This window comes from Phocoena sinus, chromosome 12, assembly GCF_008692025.1.
Source record: "Phocoena sinus isolate mPhoSin1 chromosome 12, mPhoSin1.pri, whole genome shotgun sequence".
In the NCBI taxonomy this organism is placed as follows: domain Eukaryota; kingdom Metazoa; phylum Chordata; class Mammalia; order Artiodactyla; family Phocoenidae; genus Phocoena; species Phocoena sinus.
In genome coordinates this window covers 25,680,876-25,704,932 of record NC_045774.1, presented here as the reverse complement: position 1 = coordinate 25,704,932, position 24,057 = coordinate 25,680,876, and the positions used below count along the sequence as shown (strand labels likewise).

Here is a 24,057-nt window from a genome sequence, read left to right as displayed (position 1 = left end):
CGCGCTGGGCGCACCTGACCCGGCGGGCGGGGCGGCGGGCGGGGCTCCGGGCCTGACGTGGCCGCTGCATGGAGCGGGCGTGATTCATCAGCCGCCGCGCGGGGTCGGAGCGGGGCGAGCGCAGCGGCAGCCTAGGCGCCCAGGGCCGGGTTGCGGTAGCGGCGGCGTCCCCGCCGGGCCTCGCGTGCGCTCCCCTTGCTGTCTGCGGCCAGCCCCCGGCGAAGGTCAAGATGGAAGAGATCCTAAGGAAGCTGCAGAAGGAAGCGTCCGGGAGCAAGTACAAAGCCATCAAAGAGAGCTGCACCTGGGCCCTTGGTAAGCGCGCCGAGCGGGGCGCGGGGCGTAGGGCACCTGCCGGTGGGTCCTGCTCGCCGCCGCCGGAGGGTCGCGCGGGCTGGCTGCAATGGCCCCTCTGCGTGGGGGGCTTTCGCTGAGCATCTGTGATCGAAGCATTTCGCGCAATTGCGAGAGTTGCCTCGGTAAACTGATGTGTGATACGCGAATTTGGGTTCGGGCGTTGACATCCATCCGCCTCTCCTCTGGTCTCTTTATCATCTTCCAAACCTTAACGGGGAAACGCCGTCCTCCCCTCTGGGCGGCCCCTTTCTTCAGATCCCCAGCACGGCGGACGGTGGTCACCCATCTCCGAGTCAGGACCGCAAGCCGGTGGGAATCCAGGGGCCTGATTCCGAAGCGCTTGTGGGCAAGAGGGAAGTTGAACCATCAACCCCGATCTCAAAACCTTGGCGAGTGTAACCGGGAAGGAATAGCTTGTTTAATTTGATTCTCCTGATAGAGGCCAGCTTGTTAAGTATTAGCTTTCATGGTTATTCTACATGAAGAATAACATACGGGTGGGATGGTGTTACCTCTGCAATTCTGTTGTCGTCTGCCCTTCAGACAGGTGGGATTTTAGATTTGTGAGCTGTGCAAGCATTGAAAGAAGTTCCAGGTAGCAAATTTGTGTTTCCCATCAGACTCAGGTTGTAGAACTCAACCTCGGAGAAAATTGAATGACATTCCAATTAGGCAAGAACGTGGGCAATCAAAATTGTCTGGGTGGGAATGTGGAGAGATCAGGAGCATGCTCAGGAGACAGTGATGCTTAAGGAGAAAAAAAAAAGGAAAGGCGAAGGAGAAACCAGGGCAGCTCTCTTGGCCTCTGGCCTTGCCCAAGCCTGCATGTGATCCCTCAGTTGCCACTTAATTAAAACATAAAATTGAATCCCTTTCTCTCTCAACCAAAGAGCCATCAGTGCTTGTCACGACACTGTACTGTGGTACAGCCTGAAAAGAGATAGAGGAGGGCTATTAGCAGGTTTTCCACTAAATGGAGAATTCTGATGGTGCTTTAGCTGGTGACTCGGTTAATATTTAGGTCTGAATTCACATATGTTTGAGTGTGTGTGTACAAACAATCACAGCCACATCATTTTTTTTTTTTTTTTATGTCTGCCTATCATCACAAAATTTCCTAGAATGTTGTCTAGGAAGTTTATCTCATAGGCAGAATCAGAACTTGGCCATTTGTTTACTGTTAGAGGAAAAAAAAATGTGGACCAGGTACATAAGTGAGAAGCAAGGCTCTTAAAGCCACAGTACTATTTTTGCATTGCCATTGTCATTCAGCAGCGTGATCAGGGTAGATTCTCAAATGCCTCTAATGAAGGGTCACAGATGGCTGGGTAACATAATAAAGCAGGGCTGACTGCACTCTAAACATGCTATTCCTTGTACTCGTTATTATTTTGCTGTAAGTTAAGCAGATTTAGATAACAGGGAGGAGGAGAGGAATCTAGTATTTTTAATTTGAATGTCGATACTCAACATCTTGTTAAGTTAAAGTGCAGTGTTGCCTAGTTTAGGTCCTTGAAGTGACCGGGAAGCCCAGAGCTGAGGCAGGTAGATGATCTGAGCAGAGCCTGGAGTCCAGCCTGTCTGGAAGAGTAGATGTGATTCTTTTCCCAGTGGCTGTTCTTAGTAAGCAAGAAGAGATGGGAGCTCATGAAACAGTTAAATAACAGTGTGGGGAATTCATTGTGCAGGTTGGAATGAGTAAACCAGGAAAAGAGATCAAAGAAGAGGGGATGAATGTGGGGTCAGGGGTGTGCTGGGGGGATTGGTGTGAGCTGGTGGGGCTTTTGAAGTAAATTGGACTCGGAGAATGGGTAAGCTGTGGGTTTCTTCTCTTCTTCACTTATGTAGCAAAGGTTTATTAAGACCTCCTCTGTACTGAGCAGTGGGGATAGAAAGATGAATAAAATGCTCTCTCCCTATAATTAGTTTGTTAGAAGGGTATGTTGGAGGGAGAATGAGGCAGAAACAAAGACATGAAGGTATGGTTTCCTGTTCTCTTTCCCACTCCAGTCCATTTTCCACTGTTCCATCTTTTTTTTTTTTTTGCTATAAAATGCTTTTCACTCCTCAGCCCCCATACTTTTTTTTTTTTTTAGAGTAAAGTGTGAATTCCTTAGAATGCTTTTTGGAATCTAGCCCCAGCCTTCTTTCCCATCGCCCCCATAGCAAGGGTTTGTCGGTCCCCAGTAAGCCACGTACTTTCTTGTACATGCCATGTGCTGCCCACTTCTCTGCCTGGGCTTGTGCTAATCCTTCTGCCGCAGCTTCCCTTTCCAGAATCCCAAGGCCCAGCTCACATACGAAGGCTCCCCTGAGCTCTGCAGTCGAATCACTTGCTCCTCTGGGCTCTGAGCCCTGCTCTCAGGACCCTCTTATAGCACCTGCTGCTGGGGATTATAGGGGGTTATGCACAAAGCTCCTCTTTTAGGGGCAGAATGATTGAGAAATATACTGGATTCAGGAGACCAAAAAAGCTGATTCAAGCAGACTTAAGCAAAATAGCATGTATTCACTACGAACTAAATACCCCTTGAAGGCTAGCTGTGGGTTGAGTTTGGTTCAGGAATTAGATACTGTTTCAAGGACCTCGCTCTGCTCTTTTGGGATGATGAACATTCTCGGCATGAGTCTCCACAGCTTTGGGTTCATGAATCAGCACACTTAGACCATCTCAGGAGAGACGGATCGTCTCTGACTTAGACCATCATGGGAGAGACGGGTCATCTTACACTTGGGGCCATTATAGGGAGGAGGGGTCACCATGACATTTAGACCATCCCAGGAAAGAGTCATCTCTTATCAAAAGTACCATTGGAGAGAGGGGTCATCCTCACACTTATTCCATCTCAGAAGAAAGAGCTCATCTCCCACTATTATAGGAGAAAGACATTTAGACCATCACAGGAGAGAGGAGTCATCTCCCATTAAAACTGTCATAGAAGAGAGAGAGCGAGCGAGCATCTCCTCGTTTAGGCCTTTACAGGAGAAAGGGGTCATTTCCCACTTGGCCTATCATGGGATCATCTCAAGAGAGTGGGGCTCTTCCAGTCACTCCCACCCAGCCCTTGGTGTCACAGTTCTCTCTTTGTCCTGATGGGTTGAGTATGTATCCCTGAACCAGTCCTCTGGGCTAGCTGGCTACAAGGCCCAGTGAAATCCCAGAGTCAGGGAAGGATGGCTTCCTCAAAACAAAATTAGGGTTTGCTGCATCAGAGGCAGTGGGGTGGATGCCAGTCAACGAAAGCAACAAATGTCTACAGTGTAGACGTGAGCTTCTTGAGCACAGGGACTGTATGCTTGTCTGTGGCTTCTGCACCTACAATATGAGAGGCACATGTTCGGCACATAAATAAATCAACGTGTTAATGTCTTATTTGGGTTTTAAGTGACATTTGTCTTGTTTTCTAGTTACATATGCTCATTTTAGAATATTGAAAAATATTCGAACACTATAAAGAAAAAATTAAAATCACCCATAATGCCACCACCCAGAGAAAACACTCATCACATTTTGGAGTATTTCCCTTCTGCAAAGGGTTCTAGGTATATGGCGGATTGTTACTTGTTTTTCAACTTCAGCTTTTCTTCTACTTTATTATTAATATGTCTCTGAAAATCAGTTTTCTTAATGGCTGCATAATAACGGGCAAGGAACATGTATGTACGTTTTCTCTATTTTAAGCTATCTAGGTTAGATACTTTTGTCAGTGAGGAAATGGTCTAAGGAATAGAAAAGAACAAGGGACTGGGTCAGCCTGTGGAGAGCCTGAAAGAATAGCATTCTCCTTCAAGCACTGGCAATCCTGGAGGCTTGGGAGCTGGGAATGGCAGGATGAAATAGAATGACAGAACATTAGAACTGGACCATGTCCCTTTTAGAAACTTTAGGTGTTTGCATATATCAGGGAGCTCCTGTAGAATGGATTTGGAAAATGGAGAAGAGAAAGAAAATTAGAGGCCTGAATACCAAGTAAGAGAAGAAGGATGGTCTATCTAACCATCATCCTTCCGTCTATCTCTCCACCCACTTTTCCTTCCAGCCACAGCATCTGTTACCTTCACAGCTAACCTTCTTAAAAAGTGAATGTAACTAAACATACTGTATAGCACAGGGAGCTCTACTTAATGCACTGTGGTGACCTAAATGGGAAGGAAATCCAAAACAGAGGGGACATACGTACATGTATAGCTGATTCATTTTGCTGTACAGTAGAAACTAACACAACATTGTAAAGCAACTATACTCCAATAAAAATTAATAATAAAAAAAAAGGGAATGTAGTGATTGTGTCCACATCCTCACTTCCTGCTTACTTTTCAACTCACTGCGATCTGACTTTCTCCTCTGTTCTTCCACCGACTGAAGAATAAGGTACTCTGACCTCAGTCTAGCAGACCATTCTCACATCCCTCTTACCAGTCCTCTCAGCCACACTGGGCCCCCACTTGACCTTGGCCTCATGCCCGCATCCCGTCCGTTTCGATCCGACCTTTTGAGCTGCTCAGTCCCCTTTGCAGCTCCTCGCCAGCCTAAAAGTTTGCGTTTCACAAGAATGAGCCGTGAGCTCTGGTCTCTGACTCGCAGCCCGACTGGAGTTGAACACTTTGAGAGCCACAGCTTCAGTTTCAGAGAATGCGATGCCCACATTTACATCCGTCACCTGTGCTCTGACATGCCACCCCCGATGCAGCTTCCTACCCGGCGTCCCTTCTGGAACAGGATGGGTTCGTTATGGCTGCTCTGTGACTGCCTTTCTCTTTTCCCTTTCCTCTAGCTCTCTGTTAGCACTTGTAGAGTTGGGCCCTGTTGCACATCCTGAGTTGAATATAAACCCTTCTGTGTGATGAGGAAAACCACAGCGATTTGGTTGTTCAGCGTCAGACCCTCTTCTTGGGAAGCAGCGTCAAGTTGTCCTGGGCACTGGCTCTGCCCTGTTGACTGCTAGCCTGGACTCACCCATGAGGTGCAGACTCACTCCCTCCATCTGCATCTCAGGCTTTTGTTTTCTCATTATCCTGTCTCATCTTAAGAACTGACTTCAGTCCTTCTAGTTCCTCCCTTGGCCTTGTGACCACAGCATCACCGACCCAGCTGATCCATCTTTCTATTTTGCTATCTGTCTGGCTTACACCCACTGTTTTGCCCCATGGACCACAGCGGGCCCAGACGCTATCATCATGTTTTGGCCTGTTCTCAGTCCTGAGTCTCAGGGATACATTTGGTGTCCACTGTTCCCTCTGATCTGGTAGCAGGGTGGGGAGAGATGTTTCTCCTTCCCCAGTAAAAATAGTTCAGATTGACAGGGCTTGTTGACTCTAAACAGTGAAGAGAGAAGGCAAGAGTTTGAACAGAAAAACTGGAGACCGGTTGGAGTGTGTGATTTATAATAAGAAATATATATATTTGGTCTTGGTCCCTGTTTCTGGCTCAGAGCTCCTAAAACCCTTGGAATTTCCCAAGTGAAGAGAGCTATAGAGTCATTTGTTAGGTTAATGAAGTGATTGTTGGACCACACAGACGGATGGGGGCTGGCTGCCAGGAAAACCATCCTTTTCGGTCCCACCCCCCTGACCTCCACAGAGGGGAGAGGGGCTGAAGATTGAGTTCAAACACCAGTGGCCAATCAATCATGCCTATGTAATGAAGCCTCCGTAAAACCCCCCAAGGATGGGGTTTGGAGCACTTCCCGGCCAATGAACACAGGGACATTTGGCGAGAGTGGTGCACCTAGAGAGCAAGGACTCTCTCTGCCCTTTCTCCACACCTTGCCTCATGCATCTCTAGCATCTGGCTGTTTCTGAGTTATATCCTGTAACATACCAGTAATCTACTAGGTGAGAGTTCCTCTGAGTTCTGTGAGCCATTCTAGCAAATTAGTTAAACCCAAGGAGGGGGTTGTTGGAAACTTTAATTTCTAGCCAGTCGGTCAGAAGCCCAGGTGACAACCGGACTTGAGATTGGCATCTGAAGGTGGGGTTCGGGGGGGGGGGGGCGGTGTGCTGATGCTCTCTCCAGTTCGTGTCAGAGTTGAGTTAAATTGGAGGACACCCAGCTGCTGTCAGGGAATTGCTTGTTGGTGTGGGAAAACCATCCCCCCCAACCCTGACGCGTGCACGCGCACACACATTGGAATTGGGTGCAGGATTGTTGGAGCTATTGAAATAGAACAGTTTTTATTTTTGAAGAGAATAGTGAATGTTTCATTATCTCAACAACCGGAGGCAGCAAGAGGGTGAATAATCCACAACAATGGTGAAGTACTGAACATCCAGGTCAGAGTCATGAGACTTGGGGGATGAGCCTCCCAGTCAGTATCCCTAACTATAGTATGATTTTTAAAAAGTTTCATCTGCCATGTCCTAAATGTGTGTGAGATGAGCTGTTGCATAAAGTGTTTTGTGAACTTGAAAGTCTCTCACAAGTATAAGTTATTATTTAAGGGTATTAAAACGGTATTTTCAAGGAAATAGCTTTTCTTTCTCTATTGTTATTGCAAGAATGCAACTTTTTTAGCCAGGTGCAACTAGATTAAATTGGCACTCTGTTTCAGGTTAGGAATTTAACTACTTATTCTGTCTCTAAGCGAAATGCGTCCTAATCTTTAAGCTCTGAGAGGAAGTCTTGTGGGCTATAGCAAAGGAAAAGGATTTTTAAGTATGGATGATTTGCGTGCAGATAATTGAGAATTGACTATTTATAATTATAGGAATTTCCAGGGGGAAAAAAGAAACTAACGGTGAAATTTGTATACAATCTAAATTCTCAGTCTTTACATATTTATTTTTAACTTTGTAATTTTCCCTTTGCAGAAACCCTGGATAGCGTGGATACCATTGTCAAGATCCCTCCACACTTGCTGAGGTAAGGAGACTGGAGTTGTATAATATAGTGGAAGTAAAAATTGCCCACTGTGCTCTCCTGAAGGGCCAGAAAACCTCACTGGTTTATAGCATTTTACTTGCTGACTAGTGGCTTTTTTGCCTCAGTGAACTGGGATATTTCATGAGGTTAGCATGATGGGAAGCTGACTGCACTGATTTCTACCTGTCTTGGAGTGAATAAAGTCAGTAATCCAAAGGAACCAGCTGTGGAAGTCAGGGATGAAAGGATAAAATTGGTCAAGGAGAGAAATGACCAAAATCTAAGTGAGTGGATGTGGACAGTGGACAGAATCTTCCACTGTGAGTTGGGAAATGGCTCCCCCTTAGTGGGAGAGCAGCCCTGCACCGTGTGGGTTGGATTTAAGCTCTCACTGGTCCCTTGGTTGGACACCATCTTGCAAACTCTATAGGCATCAGCAGCAGCCCTGAGACAGTGAATCTATTTCCCCAATTCCTCAACTTCCCACTCCCCACCCCACTCCACCATCGTGAGAGAAATACATGCTTTTTGTGGAAATTGGGAAAGAGCAAATAAGAAAGTTACCCATAATTACACCACCTAAGGATAACCACTGAACATGGCTTAATAGATTTTCTTAATAGACTTTCCTCCCAGCACACATACAAATTAATATGAAGTTTTATTTACAAGTTTGTTTCCTGCTTGTTTTTTCGGTCAGCACCATATGAAGAACATTTTCGAATGTCAATATATGTTCTTCAAATTAAAATATCGCATATATGTCCATTGTATGGCTGCTGCAACATAAATTATTTCGCAGTTTTCTTATTGTTAGACATTTGGATCATTTCCAGATTTTTCTTTGAGATTATTAAAAACAATCTTTTGTTGCGTATAGTTTCTATATTGTCAGGACACTGATCTATTAGGTATTTTCTCTCTTTTCAAGTAGATTGAACGAGAGTTATGTTTCTGTCTTTTTTAAAAATATATTACTTCTGTAGTGTCTGCTACAGGCTGATATATTGTAAGGTAATTCATATGTTAATCAAACCAAGTGTACTTTTGTGGATATAAAGCTTCTACATGGGTAGAATGTCTGGCAGCAACATTCTTGCCTGGAGGAGGTATATTCCAGCTGGGGTATCCATGTGAAAACACTCCAAGAGATACTAAGGCGTGGATGGTTTAAAGGAGACGATTTCCCAATTTCTATAGGTACCCTGTCTTAAAATTATTTGCTTCAGAACTGATTTTGCCACGTCTCCTTTTCCATTTCACTTCTTAACCTTCTCCTGACAAAGGACAGCTGTTACCCATCCCATCCCGAATCTGACTGTGGTGTGTTTTCCTGGGGTGCAAAACCCTCTTCCTACCAACAAAGGACTATGAAAATATTAGTGTCTGTGTTGATAAAGGGGATGAATACAATGATCAGGGTACGCATCTTTTTGCAGGTTAGTTTTTACTTCTTGGCTTTCAACAAAATTGAAGGAGGAGCTAATCTAGTTATGAGATAATAGACAAAAAGACTTTTTGATGATAAATCTCCTTCATTCCTTTCTTATATAAAAAATCGTTTCTTATCACTTATGTCTTTAAACCTGGGAAAAAAAGGTATGGAATTGATGTTAAACCCCACCTTATTTTAGCAATAGAGAATATTTATCTATAGATACATGAACTAGTTGAGAAAAATAAACAAGCCCTGTCCATTTCTTTAGAAATACATTTCCAATAAAATTGTAATTTCCATGTTAACTATATTAACATTCTTATAATTAATGTTGTTTGGATCAATCATTTGCATCAGAAGAAAATGGAACACTTTTAAGCCTTATAGCCACAGGAAATTTTTAAAACTCACTTTATACACATTTTTGTGACAAAAGAACAAACAATACAGCCATTTTTACTCTAAAAGAAGAGTTTGTTCACATATTTTTTGATGGACGAAGGTGGTTTTCAAATTGGTGTGGTATTTGGATTTCATTAGATACCTTGAAATGAGTGATACGTTTTAATTAGAATTTTACTAATTCCAATATGCCAGAATTACAACCTTTGCCGTTAATTAAAATTACGGTTGAGAAATTTAAATGTCAACTTAAAATGTGTGAAAAGTGGAATTTTAAAATTTTCTTAGTGGCTGTATGAGTGAAAACATTTGATGATACTGCTCTAAAGGTTGTTTCTCTATCCAAAGGGTTGTTGAAGCTACAGTGAGACTTTCTATGGTTTTGGGTCTCTGATAAGGTTTGCCTTCAGTGTTAGGGGCAAGAAGGTGATGATGATACCAGAAGAGGCTCCTGGTACAGTGCCTGGGAATGTTCATCAAAAGACAACTGACATTTTCCAACTCTAGGTGTGTGTGTGACCAAATGAGTTGGAGAAAGTACAGTGTTAATGGGCCGTGTTTGATCCCGTTTAGCCACTGAGCGTTGCTTTTGTCCATGGTCTTGAGCTTTACCCCAGAGCCAGCTGGCCATCTTGTTCAACCATAGGAGGTAATGACAAAATTGGTGGGAAAGTTGCTGGATGAGGAACCGTGGATGAATATGAATATATGTGTGTGTGTGTGTGTTTACATATCTTCACCATTATTAGAAATATGATTCAGAGTATTTGTCCGAATGATAAAAAGCTGGTGATGTCATCCTGTATACGGAGAAATGTGCGTCATTGTATTCCAGATGTGCGACAAAGTCCGTCAGGCATTCTTGTACAGAGAACTGAGTGTATGGATGAGACATAGCAGATTTAAGCCTTGCACTCAGTTTTATATTCCGAGGGAGGAGAATGAAGACAAATGTAGCTGGAAAACACTGTTAAGAGGCACCAAGTATACATTTATTGTAGAATTTTATGCATATCAGAAGGTTTCAGTCTGACTGTGATTTGTAATAGTTGGGAGCCCTTCAAAGCCTTTTTTAGGGTGTAGGAATAAGCCATAATTAGAACAAAAATGAGCTATTGAATCAAGTCTGATTGTCTGTTTCATTTGGTATCAGGGAAGTGATATAATGAGAACATACACCATAGTGGACTTTCCCCCTCTGTTGTGAATCAGTTTTCCTTTAATCCTCTGATTCAACTTACAGGCATTTTTTTTTTTTTTTTTTTTTTGCAGTTCGCCGGCCTCTCACTGCTGTGGCCTCTCCCGTTGAAATTAATCCCTTGTCAGTTGCTTTGTTTGCAAATATTTTCTCCCATTCTGGCTTTTCTTTTCGTTTTGTTTATGGTTTCCTTTGCTGTGCGTCAAATACTTTTGCTGTGCTGATTTTCTTATTTTTTCTTTTGCCATTAATTGACTGCTTTTCAAGTTAAATACATTAACATTCTGATAGATAATGACTAATACTGTTCTGATCAATTGTGTACGTTAGTAGCGATAGCTCAAACCAGAAGAAAATTGAAACCTTGAAAGGACTATGGTTGTATTATCTTTTTTTTTTTTTGCCATTGATTGCTCTGAGGACTTCTTGTGAAAACAAAAGTCTAGATGTCACGTGAATGCTTTTAGTGACTCTGGTGACTGGAGTTGGTCATGCATAAGGCACTGAAGGGGAGAAACCCACAGAAAAAAGTTTTAGCTGGAATGAAGGAGTGGTCAGAGGCATTGCTTATTTCTGCCCTGGGCTCTTTCGCTGAGCAAATGCCCACTCTCGTTGGTGGTACGGTGAGCAGCTTTAGCAACCAGGATGGGGATTCACGCAGAGTGCCCAGTGAGATTGAATACCAGGGGTGGAGGAGGGGCTAGGGAACCCGCCCTGTGGAATATTTCCCAAGTTTGTTAGTAGATAGTTATATGAAAATCTTTCCACCTTCCTGCCCATAGTCTTGCTTTTGATCTTGGGGGTGAGACTTAAGCACCCTTATCTTCCTCCATGTGGAGACTGGACCCTCACTGTCTTTCCTCCTCTCTCCCCTCTTCTTATACTTCAGATCTTACACAACTTCACGGGGTTGAATAAAACCTGTGAGTTGGTGGGCCATCGCGGTGTGCCCACACTCAAGAAAGAGGCCTTCCAGGGCTCAGGCTGTCACTCCCGTCGGGGTTACCATCTCCTTGGCCTCCTTGTGTGACTAGCAAGAGCCAGCTTAGGCTGTCACTCACAGTGATGCACTTGGTAAAATGTCTCTGCCCAACTCAAGGTATTGCTAATAGTTACTGACTCTTGTTGTTGGCTGCTGGTCTTTCAGCCAAGTAAGAAATAAGTCCTGGAAGCTGCTGATCAAGAACTATTAGTAGTTAACAATACTAAATGTTTTCTCTTCCCGTTTTTCTACTTCCTCTCACCCCCTACTCCTCTTCCTTTTTCCCTGTGGTTTTGGGAATCAAGTAATATAACCAAAGTAACCTGATCATTTATGGAATTTTCAGGGCTGCTCTGGTTTTTGTTATGAATATTTAGGGCTGATGTCTGTTTTGTGAGGCCGTCACCAGGCTTAAGCCCACCTGGAGGTACCATAACTTCTGTAATGTTTAGCTTCATGCAAGATGATGCATTGGTCTTCCCCTTCTGTGCCCCACTGTCTTTGTGATGGCTTGGTTATGATGATACCTACATCTGTCTGATCATTTTTCTCTCTGAAGTGTTGAGAAGCTTATATTTTTATCTAACCGTATATGTTAGTAGGAAAAGGGCTTATGCCATTGCTGTGGACCGTTCAGTACCATTGTTGTTTGCAATCATTGGCTCTTTTAGAACATTCTTGACCTGGCGCATTCCCAGGGAATGTTCTTCCCTTTCTGATGGACTCCTGCAGTGTTCTTCTGCTTCCGAGTCTTGGTTGGAAATGGTCAGCTTCTCTCCTGGCATCTGGGCCAGAATGTCCTGCCTGCTGTCTTCTCTAGTGGATTTGAAACTCGAAATCCTGCCTGGAGACTGTCATACAGGGTGAAGTAAGTCAGAAAGAGGAAAACAAATACCGTATGCTAACACATATATATGGAATCTAAAAAAAAAAAAAAAAAAAGGTTCTGAAGAACCCAGGGGCAGGACAGGAATAAAGACGCAGATGTAGAGAATGGACTTGAGGACATGGGGAGGGGGACGGGTAAGCTGGGACGAAGTGAGAGAGTGGCATGGACATATATACACTACCAAATGTAAGATAGATAGCTAGTGGGAAGCAGCTGCACAGCACAGAGGGAGCTCAGCTCAGTGCTTTGTGACCACCTAGAGGGGTGGGATAGGGAGGGTGGGAGGGAGGGAGACGCAAGAGGGAGGAGATATGGGCCTATACATATGCTGATAGCTGATTCACTTTGTTATACAACAGAAACTAACACACCATTGTAAACCAATTACACTCCAATAAAGATGTTAAAAAAAAAAAAAGAAACTCAAAATCCTGGAGCATTGGGTCTGGATACCCTCACATGGCTGTGTGTGGATCTGCAAGGAGGGTGCTTTTCAGCCCGTGCCGAGGCCCACAGACGTTCAGGCTCTACCACTTTGGACATCATGGCTGAGCTACCTGCTCTTGTATGTACTACTCCATCTTCCCTGCCAGATTTCCAAGAGGCTCACTTTCCCAGGACTGGGACCAGGGTGAGGTGAGTGAGGCTGAGTTGTACAAGTACATGCCAGATCCTGTTTCAAAATTTTTATGTTTTGCTCATCATAGAATTTTTACATTAATTTTGAGTTTTTCAAATGTGACCTTAAAATGTTATTTATCTTGAGGGCTGAGATTTTAGTGCTCCCTTAAATTTTGTACCCAAGGCCAACTCCCTTACCCTAGTTCTGGCCCCACACTCCCCATTCTGTCAGAAAGTTCTCACAGCTTCTGAGGCCAGCCACATTCAAGTCAAGCTCTATTCTGCCTCCTCCAGGTTCTACAGACTGTGGTCCTGTCCTGCTTTGAATCGCACCTCAGTGGCATGGGCCATCAGAGAAACAAGCTCTTTCCCATGACCAAGGACACGTTTAGTAAGGCCCCCACTCCAGGATACCCTCTTGCACATGTACTAGGGTTTTACAGAGGAGCATTTCCCAATCTCTGCCCCTCCTCCTTTGGGGACCATCTCATATGTTGAAGTAGAGCATACTTGTTACAAGTCCTCTTCCTTTTGCATGCCAAGACCAAGACAGCAGGTCTGGAGGTCTAGAGTTAGCAATCCAATACTCCCCTTTATATGGGACACTAAAATAATAGAGGGATGTTTTCTGAGCTGCTCCCTTCATCAAAATTGTCCACTGTGTGTCTCGTAGCATGCAATCTTTCTCACTTCCTCTTCCTACTTACCCTTGAAGACTGAGCTACGGTGATCTTTCTCTCCTTCATGCTCTCACTGTCCTGTTCACATAATTCTGTCATGGCATTTATCAATCAGGTTGGCTGTTGTTTAGGGCGTCTGTTCTGAGACCCTGTCCTCAAGGAGTTCATATATATAAATTATTCATCTTTTCACCCCCTAGTTCAGTGCCTCTCCAGACTCTGCATCTCAGGGAACCTGTGTCCTCATCACCTAGATTCTTGGAAAACATACTGTTTGGAAGAATCTGTGCCAGAATGGGAATCTCAACTTTGGCGACAGAACCTCTAATATCTCACTGGCCGAAATAGTAGGTCCCAAAGAGTAGACCGGAAACCCAACACCCAATCCATTGACCTCAGCTAACATAGTCTTAAACTCCTTACTCTCTACTCAACCAAAGCCCTGACTAGTCTAATGTGTATTATTAGATTGAGGTTGAGGGTTGGTGATAGTTATCAAGACCCTGATTACTATTCTGTATCAAAGGACATTGAATATACAAGAGGTTCAGCTCTCATTGGGTTCCCATGAAGAGTCCTTGGCCCACCTGGAAGAAGCACGCAGCCTGCCGTACACCGCCCCCAGCATGAATTTGACTTGGAGTATTTCTGTTCTAAAGAACTCAAGAATCTCCACCTCCATCCCTCTCCGATCCAGGATTTTCCCTTTCTCTAAGCCCAAGTAACTTACAACAGGACTGGTCCAGATGAGATAAAACCGTCAAGGGAATCCTTGAGCAATTTTGTTAAAAGACAGCCATTGGCAGCAAACCTCTTGTTGGCATTTCTCAGTGCCCTTTGGGAACAATCCCAGACATTACTCCAGCCGTGGCTCAGCTGCCATTTTGCCATTGGCAGCAAACCTCTTGTTGGCATTTCTCAGTGCCCTTGGGGAACAATCACACATATTACTCCAGCCATGGCTCAGCTGCCATTTTGTTTGCCTTCTCCATGATTCTTCAGAGTCAGCCTCAGCCTAATTACTTTTCTTCTGCCAGTTGCAGTTCCCAGAAAGACTCTAACAGCCTCCTTCGCATTTATCCTTATATGGTCCCCACCCCTTCCCATCCCCACCCTGGCTGAGCCTCTACCCAGCTTCATTTTGCCTTCCTGGTCCAGACACTTCTCTCAGCCCAGATATTGACATGTTCCTCCTTATTTTGATCTGGGGCCCTGCTGAGGTTCCCTGTAGGGTGAGAACACATTCAGTAGCATTTATACTTGGAGAGAACCATCCATAATAGCTTCCTATTCTTTGTATGGTTTTAATTGCTTTTCTGCTGCTTTTATCTATTTTAGTGCTTTAGTTCTGTGCTTTGAGCCCTGGGGCAACTTCTACAGGTTGTGCAAATTTTTTTTTTTTAATTTATTTTTTACTTTCGGCTGCATTAGCTCTTTGTTGCTGCGCGTGGGCTTTCTCTAGCTGTAGTGAGCGGGGGCTACTCTTCCTTGTGGTGGGCGGGCTTCTCATTGCGGTGGCTTCTCTTGTTGTGGAGCACGGGCTCTAGGCCCGTAGTTTTGGCACGTGAGCTCAGTAGTTGTGACTCACAGCCTCAGTAGTTGTGACTCACGGGCTCAGTAGTTGTGGCTCACGGGCTCTAGAGTACAGGCTCACTTAGTTGTGGCGCACAGGCTTAGTTGCTCCACAGCATGTGGGATCTTCCCGGGCCAGGGCTCGAACCTGTGTCCCCTGCATTGGCAGGCGACTGCCCCACCAAGGAAGTCCTTTTGTTTGTTTTTTAATTGAAGAAATAAGTGTCTCCACATCAACTGGGGAGGACTGTTTGTGATTTAAAATGGAGCAGTGGGTTTTGGCAGGCAGTTTGGATGTCATCATTTGTTGTTTCCACTTCTTATGTCATGGAGAAGCGTTGGGCTCCCCTTGCTACCTCCTGCTGTCCAGAGGAGGAGGCAGAGGACGCCAGTGTAGAATTCCCAGGTCCTTCAGCTTATGCTGACTGAAGGGAGGATGTTAGCGTAAATGCAGGACAGGTGCTTCTGATGAGGCGTCCACATTATTCCAGGTAAATTGCAAACATCTGTGCTTCTCCTGGATTTAAACTCATCTTGACGTCTCCTCTCTTGGCGGTTTCCGGCTTTCCTCCATACCACGGCTGACTTCTGTTTGCAGAAGCGTGCAAATGTAAGTAAGTTTTGGCTCTCTTGATCTTTTTCTGGTTCTGCACCAGAAAAAAATATACATATAGAAGGCTTTAGACACTTTGGTTAGTCTAAGCCTGGCTCAGTTTTAGAGACGTCTTTATCCCACGGAGCCATGAAAGGGAAAATGGAGGGAGCTGTCAGTCTTGCCCGGGGTCAGTGGGAATCATTTAAGTGACCAAGGGCCTGCCATGAAGTCGACCTGAACTGTTCCAGCTCCCTGAGATCTGGCTCCCCCTAAACAGGTGAGCAGAGTGACATTTCTGTGTTAGCTACAAAAACCAGTCTGCAGGGAGAAAGTGGCATGTGGAATAGCCGGTAAGCCCACCCTTTAGCAGTGGGGCTGCTGAAATCCACGTTAGAAATCAAGGTGCCCCGAAGATCTAGTTTCTCTTTTTCCTTTCCCTATTGCTGTGGAAACAAAGAGTATTCCTGTCACCTTTTAATATAGTATAAGGGACAGTACTATATACTGTTTCCTAACTTACAGACAGCGGCTTCTGTGTATCTGCCAGCCTGTAAAGCCAATTCTAATGGTTTTTGTGTTCTAACCCCTTTGATGAGGAAGACTTACAATTAACTCTCAATTATAAAGCTTCTCCTTGTTAATAGCCCTGGACCTAAAAGCACTTTAAATGATGCAGTCAGTTAGAGACGTGCATAACCTACCCAAGCTGGGATGTAGAGGTTATTGGGCTTGAGTGATATTTTGGGATGTGAGCAACATATTAATGTTCAAAACCAGCCATGACCACTCATCCTTCCTTTGTAACAAGTAGTTGATGTCCTTTATTTTTTGGCACTTAGCTCTAAAGGGAAGTGTTAGAAGGAAACATACTCAATTTTGAAAAAGTCTAACAGTCCAATCATGAGTTTTCTTTCTTGGGTTTTCATTCCTTTTGAGTGGAATGAAGGTAGGATTTTTGCTGTGTGGGTTAGTCTGTGCGTGCTTTTTATAATTAAACGGTGTCTTACGGCAATTTAGGTCCAGATCTCCTTTAATTTCAAAGTATGACTCTGAGAAATTGTTTACATTGACGGGTTATAAAAATGGATTCCAAGAGATGGGTAGGGACCTGAGCTTATCGATTCAGTGATGTAAATGGCTCAGTGAGGTATTTGAATCTCTCTTTTTCACCCGCTAGAACCTTTCTACTGCGGATGGTACAAAGACTAGAATCGTATTTAGTTTCTTTGGACATCTTTGTTTATTAACTATTTCATATTTATATTTTACTGCATAGTTATGTGTAGTTGAACTGTTTATATACTCGGTAGGATTATGTAATTATATAATGCCCTGATACATATTTTTCAAGCTAAGTCCAATTAATTTGACACAGGAGCTCTCCCTTTATCTGTTTTATAGCTCAGTACTGTTAATACGATGCTTCTTGGCGTGCTTAATTGCCTGATTCACATGTTCCCAACTAAGTTTGGGCCGTTCTACTAAGTCAACATTTTTCAACCTTTATTATGTGCCAGGGACTCTTAGGTGTTATACATGCTGGTCTCCATCCTGCCTGCTCTCCTGTGAGGTGGGGGGAAGCCCTGAGATGGAAAGACTCCTTGAACCAGTCTGGGACAGTCAGGACTTGGGGTCAAAGTTCACCTTCTTAACCCATTACAGAGTATTACCTCTCCCATTATTGACTTAACACAGAAGTTTCTGTTTTCTGATTTGTAATTTATGTGAAAAGCTGAGATATATAAAACTAAACTTCACGCAACAAATTATTTGACGAAGCACCATGATTGTAAAGAACTCTTGGGAAATCGGCTATAGTTAGCCGCTGCTCATTTATGAGTACAACTTACCAATGTTGGAATATCAATGAGACCACTTTGTATTGAAAACAACTTTAAGTGCAAACTCCGAGGAGCTAGAGCCTTTAAAAGAGGGAGTGTCCTATATGCAGATGAGGGGCGAGCCACGAATTATTAGAGCTTTCGAGATTAATGTGTAGATGTGACTTTGCCAGGAAATGACCTAAATTGATTTCTCCTGTCTGAAAGGCAAAAGGAGACTTCAGATGAAAGAGATGTTAGTCTGGGATTGATGTGAATACACACTGGGAAGCCTGGGTAATTATGTGATTCAAAAACGAACCCTTACCTCTCCAGGTTTCTGCTTACGTGATGGAGGGAAGAATCTAAGTAGCAACTGAGGTGCTTTCTTTAGGGATGGTTAAGATGAGGAAACCTGCAGAATTACCAAGAGAAGACTTATGGCAGAACTCATTTTTAGGCCTAAACTAAAGGAATATATCTAGAACAGGTTGTATTTTTGAATGGGGGCAGACCTAGGCTCATTTTTAATTTAGTGACATCCAGAGAGCTGTTGCATTTCAAAGATTTTTTTTTTCCTCTCCCCATTGCTGGCTTTGTTTTGTAAACCCCATTTTGTTTTTCTGTATTTACCAGCTGGGAGGAAAGTCCTTCAAAAACAAAAGGGGTTTTGTGTGCTTATTTCAGAGAGGTTGGTAGAGAAGCTGGGAAACTGGGTCCAGCTGTGCAGGAGCTGAGTCCTGGGGAGAGGGCAGAGGGAGGGCCCTGAGCAGAGAGGCCGCCCAGCTTGGGCCGCGGAGGGCTGCGCACCCTCCAGGATTTTCACTCCATCTCTGTCTCTGAAATAAAGCTGGATGTGGATGATAAGGCCAGTAACATGATATTTGCTGAAATGGGGGAGGAGAGCATGCATGTGTTTCAGAGATAGTAAAAATGTAGATGTAATTTAAAGTCAGTAGGGTATTTGATTAAGAAAGAAAGCGACTGTTAGTTTAAGGTGTGCACGCCCAAGCATTCAGTACAGTGGACGCCTTTATAAATATTTGTTCACGCTGATTGCCTTGCAGCTCTGGGTCTTGAATGTCCACATCTCTGTTGGCGGCATCTGGAGCCCTGATCGGTAGTAGGAGGACAATCTGAGGGGGATCTGGGCTCTGGGGAAGGAGGCAGTGGCTGGGGTGAGCAGGTGTCCTGGGTTTGGAGTTAGGGCCGAGCAAGCAACGTTCTGTGGGCTGGAAACACAGTGGGAAACAAGACACAAAATCTCTCCTCTAAGAGCCCACCACTTGTTGAGGGGAAGGCAAACATAATCGTAATACATTAGGTCCTTGGTGCAAGTCCTGGTGCTCCCATGAGGGGCCATTGGGACCCTGAGCTAGTCATTTTGCCTGTCAGCTTCTGTGAGTGGATATGGACACGGAAGGATGGGCACTGGTGAAGGTAGGTACCTCTGTTTTCCCCCTGTGATCACTGACCGAACAGTAGACGTAAAGGAGACAGATCTGCAGGGACCACATTGCAGGCCACAGGTGCGGACCAGCTCTCCCTAGCAAGGGCTCACCATGCCTGCCTGCTGCCTCTGTTTTCCCTCCCGCATCTTCATATTTCCTCAGCATCCTAGTGAGAAAGCAGCTTCTAGCCCACAGGGTTTGTCTCAGGACCCTCTGTGTCACTGGCATATATATATACATTTTTTTCCAGCTTTATTGAGATATAATTGACACATAACGTTGTGTAAATTTAAGGTATAAAACGTGATGACTTAAGTATATATTGTGAAATGACCACCACAATAAGGTTAGTTAACGCATCCATCACCTCACATAGTTTGTGTGTGCGTGGTGAGAACTTTTGAGATTTACTCTCTTAGCAATTTTCAGGTATACAATAACATTATTGTTAACTAGAGTCACCATTCTATACATTAGATGGCCAGAATTTATTCATCTTATAACTGGAAGTTTGTACCCTTTGACCTCTTTCACCCATCCCCCCACCCCGTGTCTGCGGCAACCACCAATCCGTCTACTCCATTCTTATGTGTTTGGTTTTTTTAAATTCCACATATGAGATCATACAGTATCTGTCCTTTTCTGACTTATTTCACTTAACGTAATGCCCTCAAGCCTCATCCATGTTATTGTAAATGGCAGGATTTCCTTCCTTTTAGAGCTGAGTAATTTTCCATTGTGTGTCTGTGTTTGTGTGTGTGTGTGTGTGTGTATATATATATATACACACACACGCAAATCACTGTGATATTGTGATTTATAATAAATATATACAGTTGGCCCTTGAACGACACACGTTTGAACTGTGAGGGTCCGTCCTCTTATACACAGATTTTTTTCACTTAATGCATACTACAGTACCACATGATCCGAGGTTGGTTGAATCCACAGGTGCAGAACCAAGGATGAGGAGGGCCGCCTGTAAAGTTATACTTGGATTTTCTACTGCAGGTGGTTCGCCACTCCTAACCCCCAAGGTGTTCAAGGGTCAGCGGTATTTGGTCTTCATCCCATTTCTGGCACCAGAACTCCTAAAACTCTTGGAAATGCTTAAGTGACTAGAGCGAGAGAGGTGTTTTCTGTTACGTTAACGAGGTTAATGAGGTGACTTTGGAAAGCACCTAAGGGTGGGGGCTGGTTGGGTGGAGCCAGCCACATGATTGGAGGGCTGGCGCTTTCAGCCCCACTCCTGGACCTCTGCGGAGGGGAGAGGGGCTGGGGATTGAGTTCAGTAGCCTAGAGCCAATGATTTAATCGATCGTGCCTACGTCATGAAGCCTCCAGAATTCAGACAGCTTCTTTGTGGAGATTTGCAGAGTGGAGCGTTTTGGAGAGAGCAGGGAAGCTCCTTCCCACACACCTTGCCCTCTGCATCTCTTCCATCTGGCTGTTCCTGAGCTATGTCCTTATATAATAAACCGATAATCTAGTAAGTAAAATGTTTCTCTGAGTTCTCCGAGCCGCTCTAGCAAATTCATCCAACCTAAGGAGGGTGTGTTGAGAACGTCCACTCTGTGACAGGTCGGTCTGAAACACAGGTAACAACCTAAACTTGTGATTGGCATCTGAAGCAGGGGTGGGGGTGGTTGAGTCTTGTGGGACTTAACTGGAATTTGATGCTGTCTCCAGGTAGACAGCGTTTTGAGTTGAACTGTAGGACAACCCACTGATGTTGGAGAGTTGCTTGGTGGTGGGGGGGACTCCCCCGTTGGAACTGGGTGCAGAAAATCACACATTTTCTTTTATCTGTTCTGCTGAAAACTCGGCCTCTGCGCTGGTGCTGAATCAAAATCTGAGAGTTTTGGGTGAAGTAGAAAAGAATAGCTTTATTGCGTTGCCAGGCAAAGGGGGAGACAGTGGGCTCGTGCCCCTCAAAAACTGTATGTCCCAACTTGGAGTTGGTGAGTTTTATAGCAAAGGTTCCAGGGCGGGGTTGCTGATAATATTAGGGTGTGTGCAGGGTCTGCACTCCTTTAATCTGGCCTCAGGTGGTCTCTCCTAGTGAGCTTCTCAGGTTCCTTTAATGGTCTCAGGTGGTCTCTTGCTAAACTTCTCTGGTCCCTTTAATCTGGCCTCAGGTGGTCTTCTCTGGAGTGAAGAATGCTAACACCTTCCATTTGTTGAGGGTTTTAGTTCTGTAGAGAATTCAAAGATACTGTTATGTGTATCCCTTGAGGCGAACCAGAACCCTGCCCCAAGGCTGTACTATTGTTTCCTGGCTGCTTCTACCTTGTCTCTGCATCCCCCCCCCCTTCCCTGATTAGCAACTGTTGGAATCTCCCCTTTGAAACTGTTGGAAGGTCATGGAGGCTGGAGTCTTTTGCCTACGAACAAGAAATGGGGGACAGAAAGGCTTCCACGCCCAGGAGCCCCACGGGGTCCTGCTCAGTTTCAATTCATTCGTTACATTAATGCAGCAGTTCTCAGACATTTTGGTCTCAAAAAAACCTTTGACACTTTTAAAAACTACTGAGGACCTCAGAGAACTTTTTAAGAATTTTTTGGATTATATTTACCATATTAGACATTAAAATAGAAATTTTAAAATATTTAATTCATTAAAAATAAGACCATTACATATTAATATAAAGACTTTAAAAATTTTATTCATTTTGTTTTTGGCTGCATTGGGTTTTTACTTCTGTGCGCTGGCTTTCTGTAGTTGCAGTGAGCGGGGGCTACTCTTTGTTGCAGTGCGCGGGCTTCTCATTGCGGTGGCTTCTCTAGTTGCGGAGCACGGGCTCTAGGCGCCCGGGCTTCGGTAGTTGCCGCACGTGGTCTCAGTAGTTGTGGCTCCCGGGCTCTAGAGCACAGGCTCAGTAGTTGTGGCTCACGGGCCTAGTTGCTCCGCGGCATGCGGGATCTTCCCGGACCAGGGCTCGAACCCGTGTGCCCTGCATTGGCAGGCGGATTCTTAACCACTGCACCACCAGGGAAGCCCTGTAAAGACTTTTTTTTTTAATGAAAGGTAACTGCTTTCAAAACAAATTTTACATTTTGCCAATACCTTTACTATCTGGGTTAATAGAAAACAGCTGTATCCTCAGCTCTGCATCTCCAGTCTGTTACAATCTGTTTCTTTGGTTGAAGTAGATAAAGCAAATCCAGCTTCAACAGGTAAATGGTTTAAGACAGGAGGGTAATTTTCATCACCTTTTCAAATAATTGTGAATATTCTTTTTTGATAAACTCTACTGTATACTTCTAAGAGATTGAGAATGAAAAGTTTTGAACTTATGGACCTTCTGACAAGATCTCAGGTGTCTAGGCTATACTTTGAGAACCATTTCTCCCCATTTCGGAAGCCAGAATCTCAAATCATCCATTCTTCGGAGTCACCAACTCTTCCTCATACCTGAGAACAGGAGCTGCTCTCAGGCCTACCTTCTCAGGACCTTGCCTTGGCCCCCAAAGCTTTAGGGCTGCCCAGCAAGCATGCGGTTATGCTTTGGAGGGAGGTGGCTGGCTGTTCTCCTGCCTCCCAGGCCTGTGGAACTGTCCCCGGATTCTTTTTAGAACCACTAGCCGTGGAAATTGCCCTATCATAGTCCTGCAAACAATACCCTCCTTATTGAGGTCTTATGGAGATTACATAAGATATCAAATAAGACAGCAGAATACGCAACAAATCACAAGAGAAGCTTCCCTCTGATAAAATAGGCTCACGGTGTTCTGGCAGTCTGTAGCAGGATTAAGGGTTTTTTGTTTTGTTTTGTTTTTTCTGGTTCTGAGTTTCAAAGTGTGATGTTAAGAGTGGAAAACAAAGTTCTGGGAACAAAGGAGCAGATAAGAATCTGGATTTTAAGTGTTGTTTCTGATTTCCAAGAATACAAAGAGGCCTAATTGGCCCTTGGGAATTACAAACAAATCAGCCCAAGTTGGCAAGATCTGGAAAACCGCACTGTGGCCCTTGTAAATGTTCTTTAAAATAAATTCTGGCATCTGAAATAGGGAACTGGAACCATCATTTTTCTGTGGAACAGAAACCTTTGGTTGCCTAACCGTCCCCTACCCCCAACAGGCCTGATTGGGTATCAGGAACTGCCTCTATTATCAGCCATGTGCTTCAGAGGAGGCTGCCCCTTTGCAGGCTGGACTGTCTGGTGTGGCCATGGGCTTGCCCTGCATCCCGCGTATCAGAATGGAGCGTGAGAGGGATGCTGTCTCAGTCCTGTCGAGGTGAAGTTCTTTCTTCCTCTGAAACTTGTCACGTTTGAATGATGCTTGTAGCGACTACAGCTGCTTTGTCTCTGTGAGGGGAGCCAGCCAGGGGATAAAGCTGACAAATCGAGGGTGGATTAGTAGAACGATGGAAAGAACCTGGGTTCTTGGCTGTGCCTTGAGAGCATGGACTTACCTCAGCCTGGAGCCAGCCTGCCTCCTTGTTTAAGCCTCTTAGGGAGTTGGATTTCCTAGCACTTGCAGCTGAAAGCACCCTCCCCAGTACACTCTCCCTAAAGGAATCCTGTGACCCTCAGGGACACAGGGGTAGGAGGATAGCCCAGGTGAATGTGGCAGCTGTAACCTGAAGATCTATTGATGGGATCTTTTTCCTCTTTTCTGGCTGTCGTTTGGCCATTTTGTTGTCCTTTTTATTTCTTCTGCAGGTCAAGTTGAAATTCTAAATTGAGTATTTGGTAACTGGTGGAATAGGAGAGCTGAAACATCTGTGGCATTTACAAGGCCTGGGGCCTTGGAGATGGAGCCAGGCTTCTCTCCCACACCCTGGGCACACAGGTGGATATCATAGCCTTGTCCCACTGCCGCAAATAACTGATTTACTCGTGTGCTCCGCGAGTTAGACCCCAAACTCCGTCATCTTTATACACAGGGACCCTGGTCTATATAATGTGCCTGTCCCCCACAATACTGAAGGCTACCAATTATGGAGCATTGATCTATGCCAGGAATTGTACTAATGACTTTATGCATTGTCTTTATTAAATTTTACAAGTACAATAGGTTCTAATATAACCTATATTTTAATGATAAAACAGATTGGAGTGATAAAACCCTTTGCTTGAAGTCACACAGCTAATATATGATAGAGGTTCAAATACAGGTCTGACTTGAAAATTGTTCTTTTAACTAATATATTCTATGTCTTTGATGCATGTTTGCTGAAAACCT

The 24,057-nt window shown here is 44.4% G+C and overlaps 1 protein-coding gene across 1 annotated transcript in view; it reads left to right on the top strand.

Moving 5' to 3' along the window:
- The first annotated feature begins 230 nt into the window (after positions 1–230).
- The window catches only part of ARFGEF3 (ARFGEF family member 3), a 181,759-nt gene continuing 157,932 nt past the window's right edge, over positions 231–24,057 (top strand). Inside the window, exons 1-2 of the mRNA XM_032651324.1 lie at positions 231–315; positions 7,168–7,219. Of these exons, the coding sequence (XP_032507215.1) occupies positions 231–315; positions 7,168–7,219 (137 nt within the window). The remainder of the gene's footprint in view (positions 316–7,167; positions 7,220–24,057) is intronic.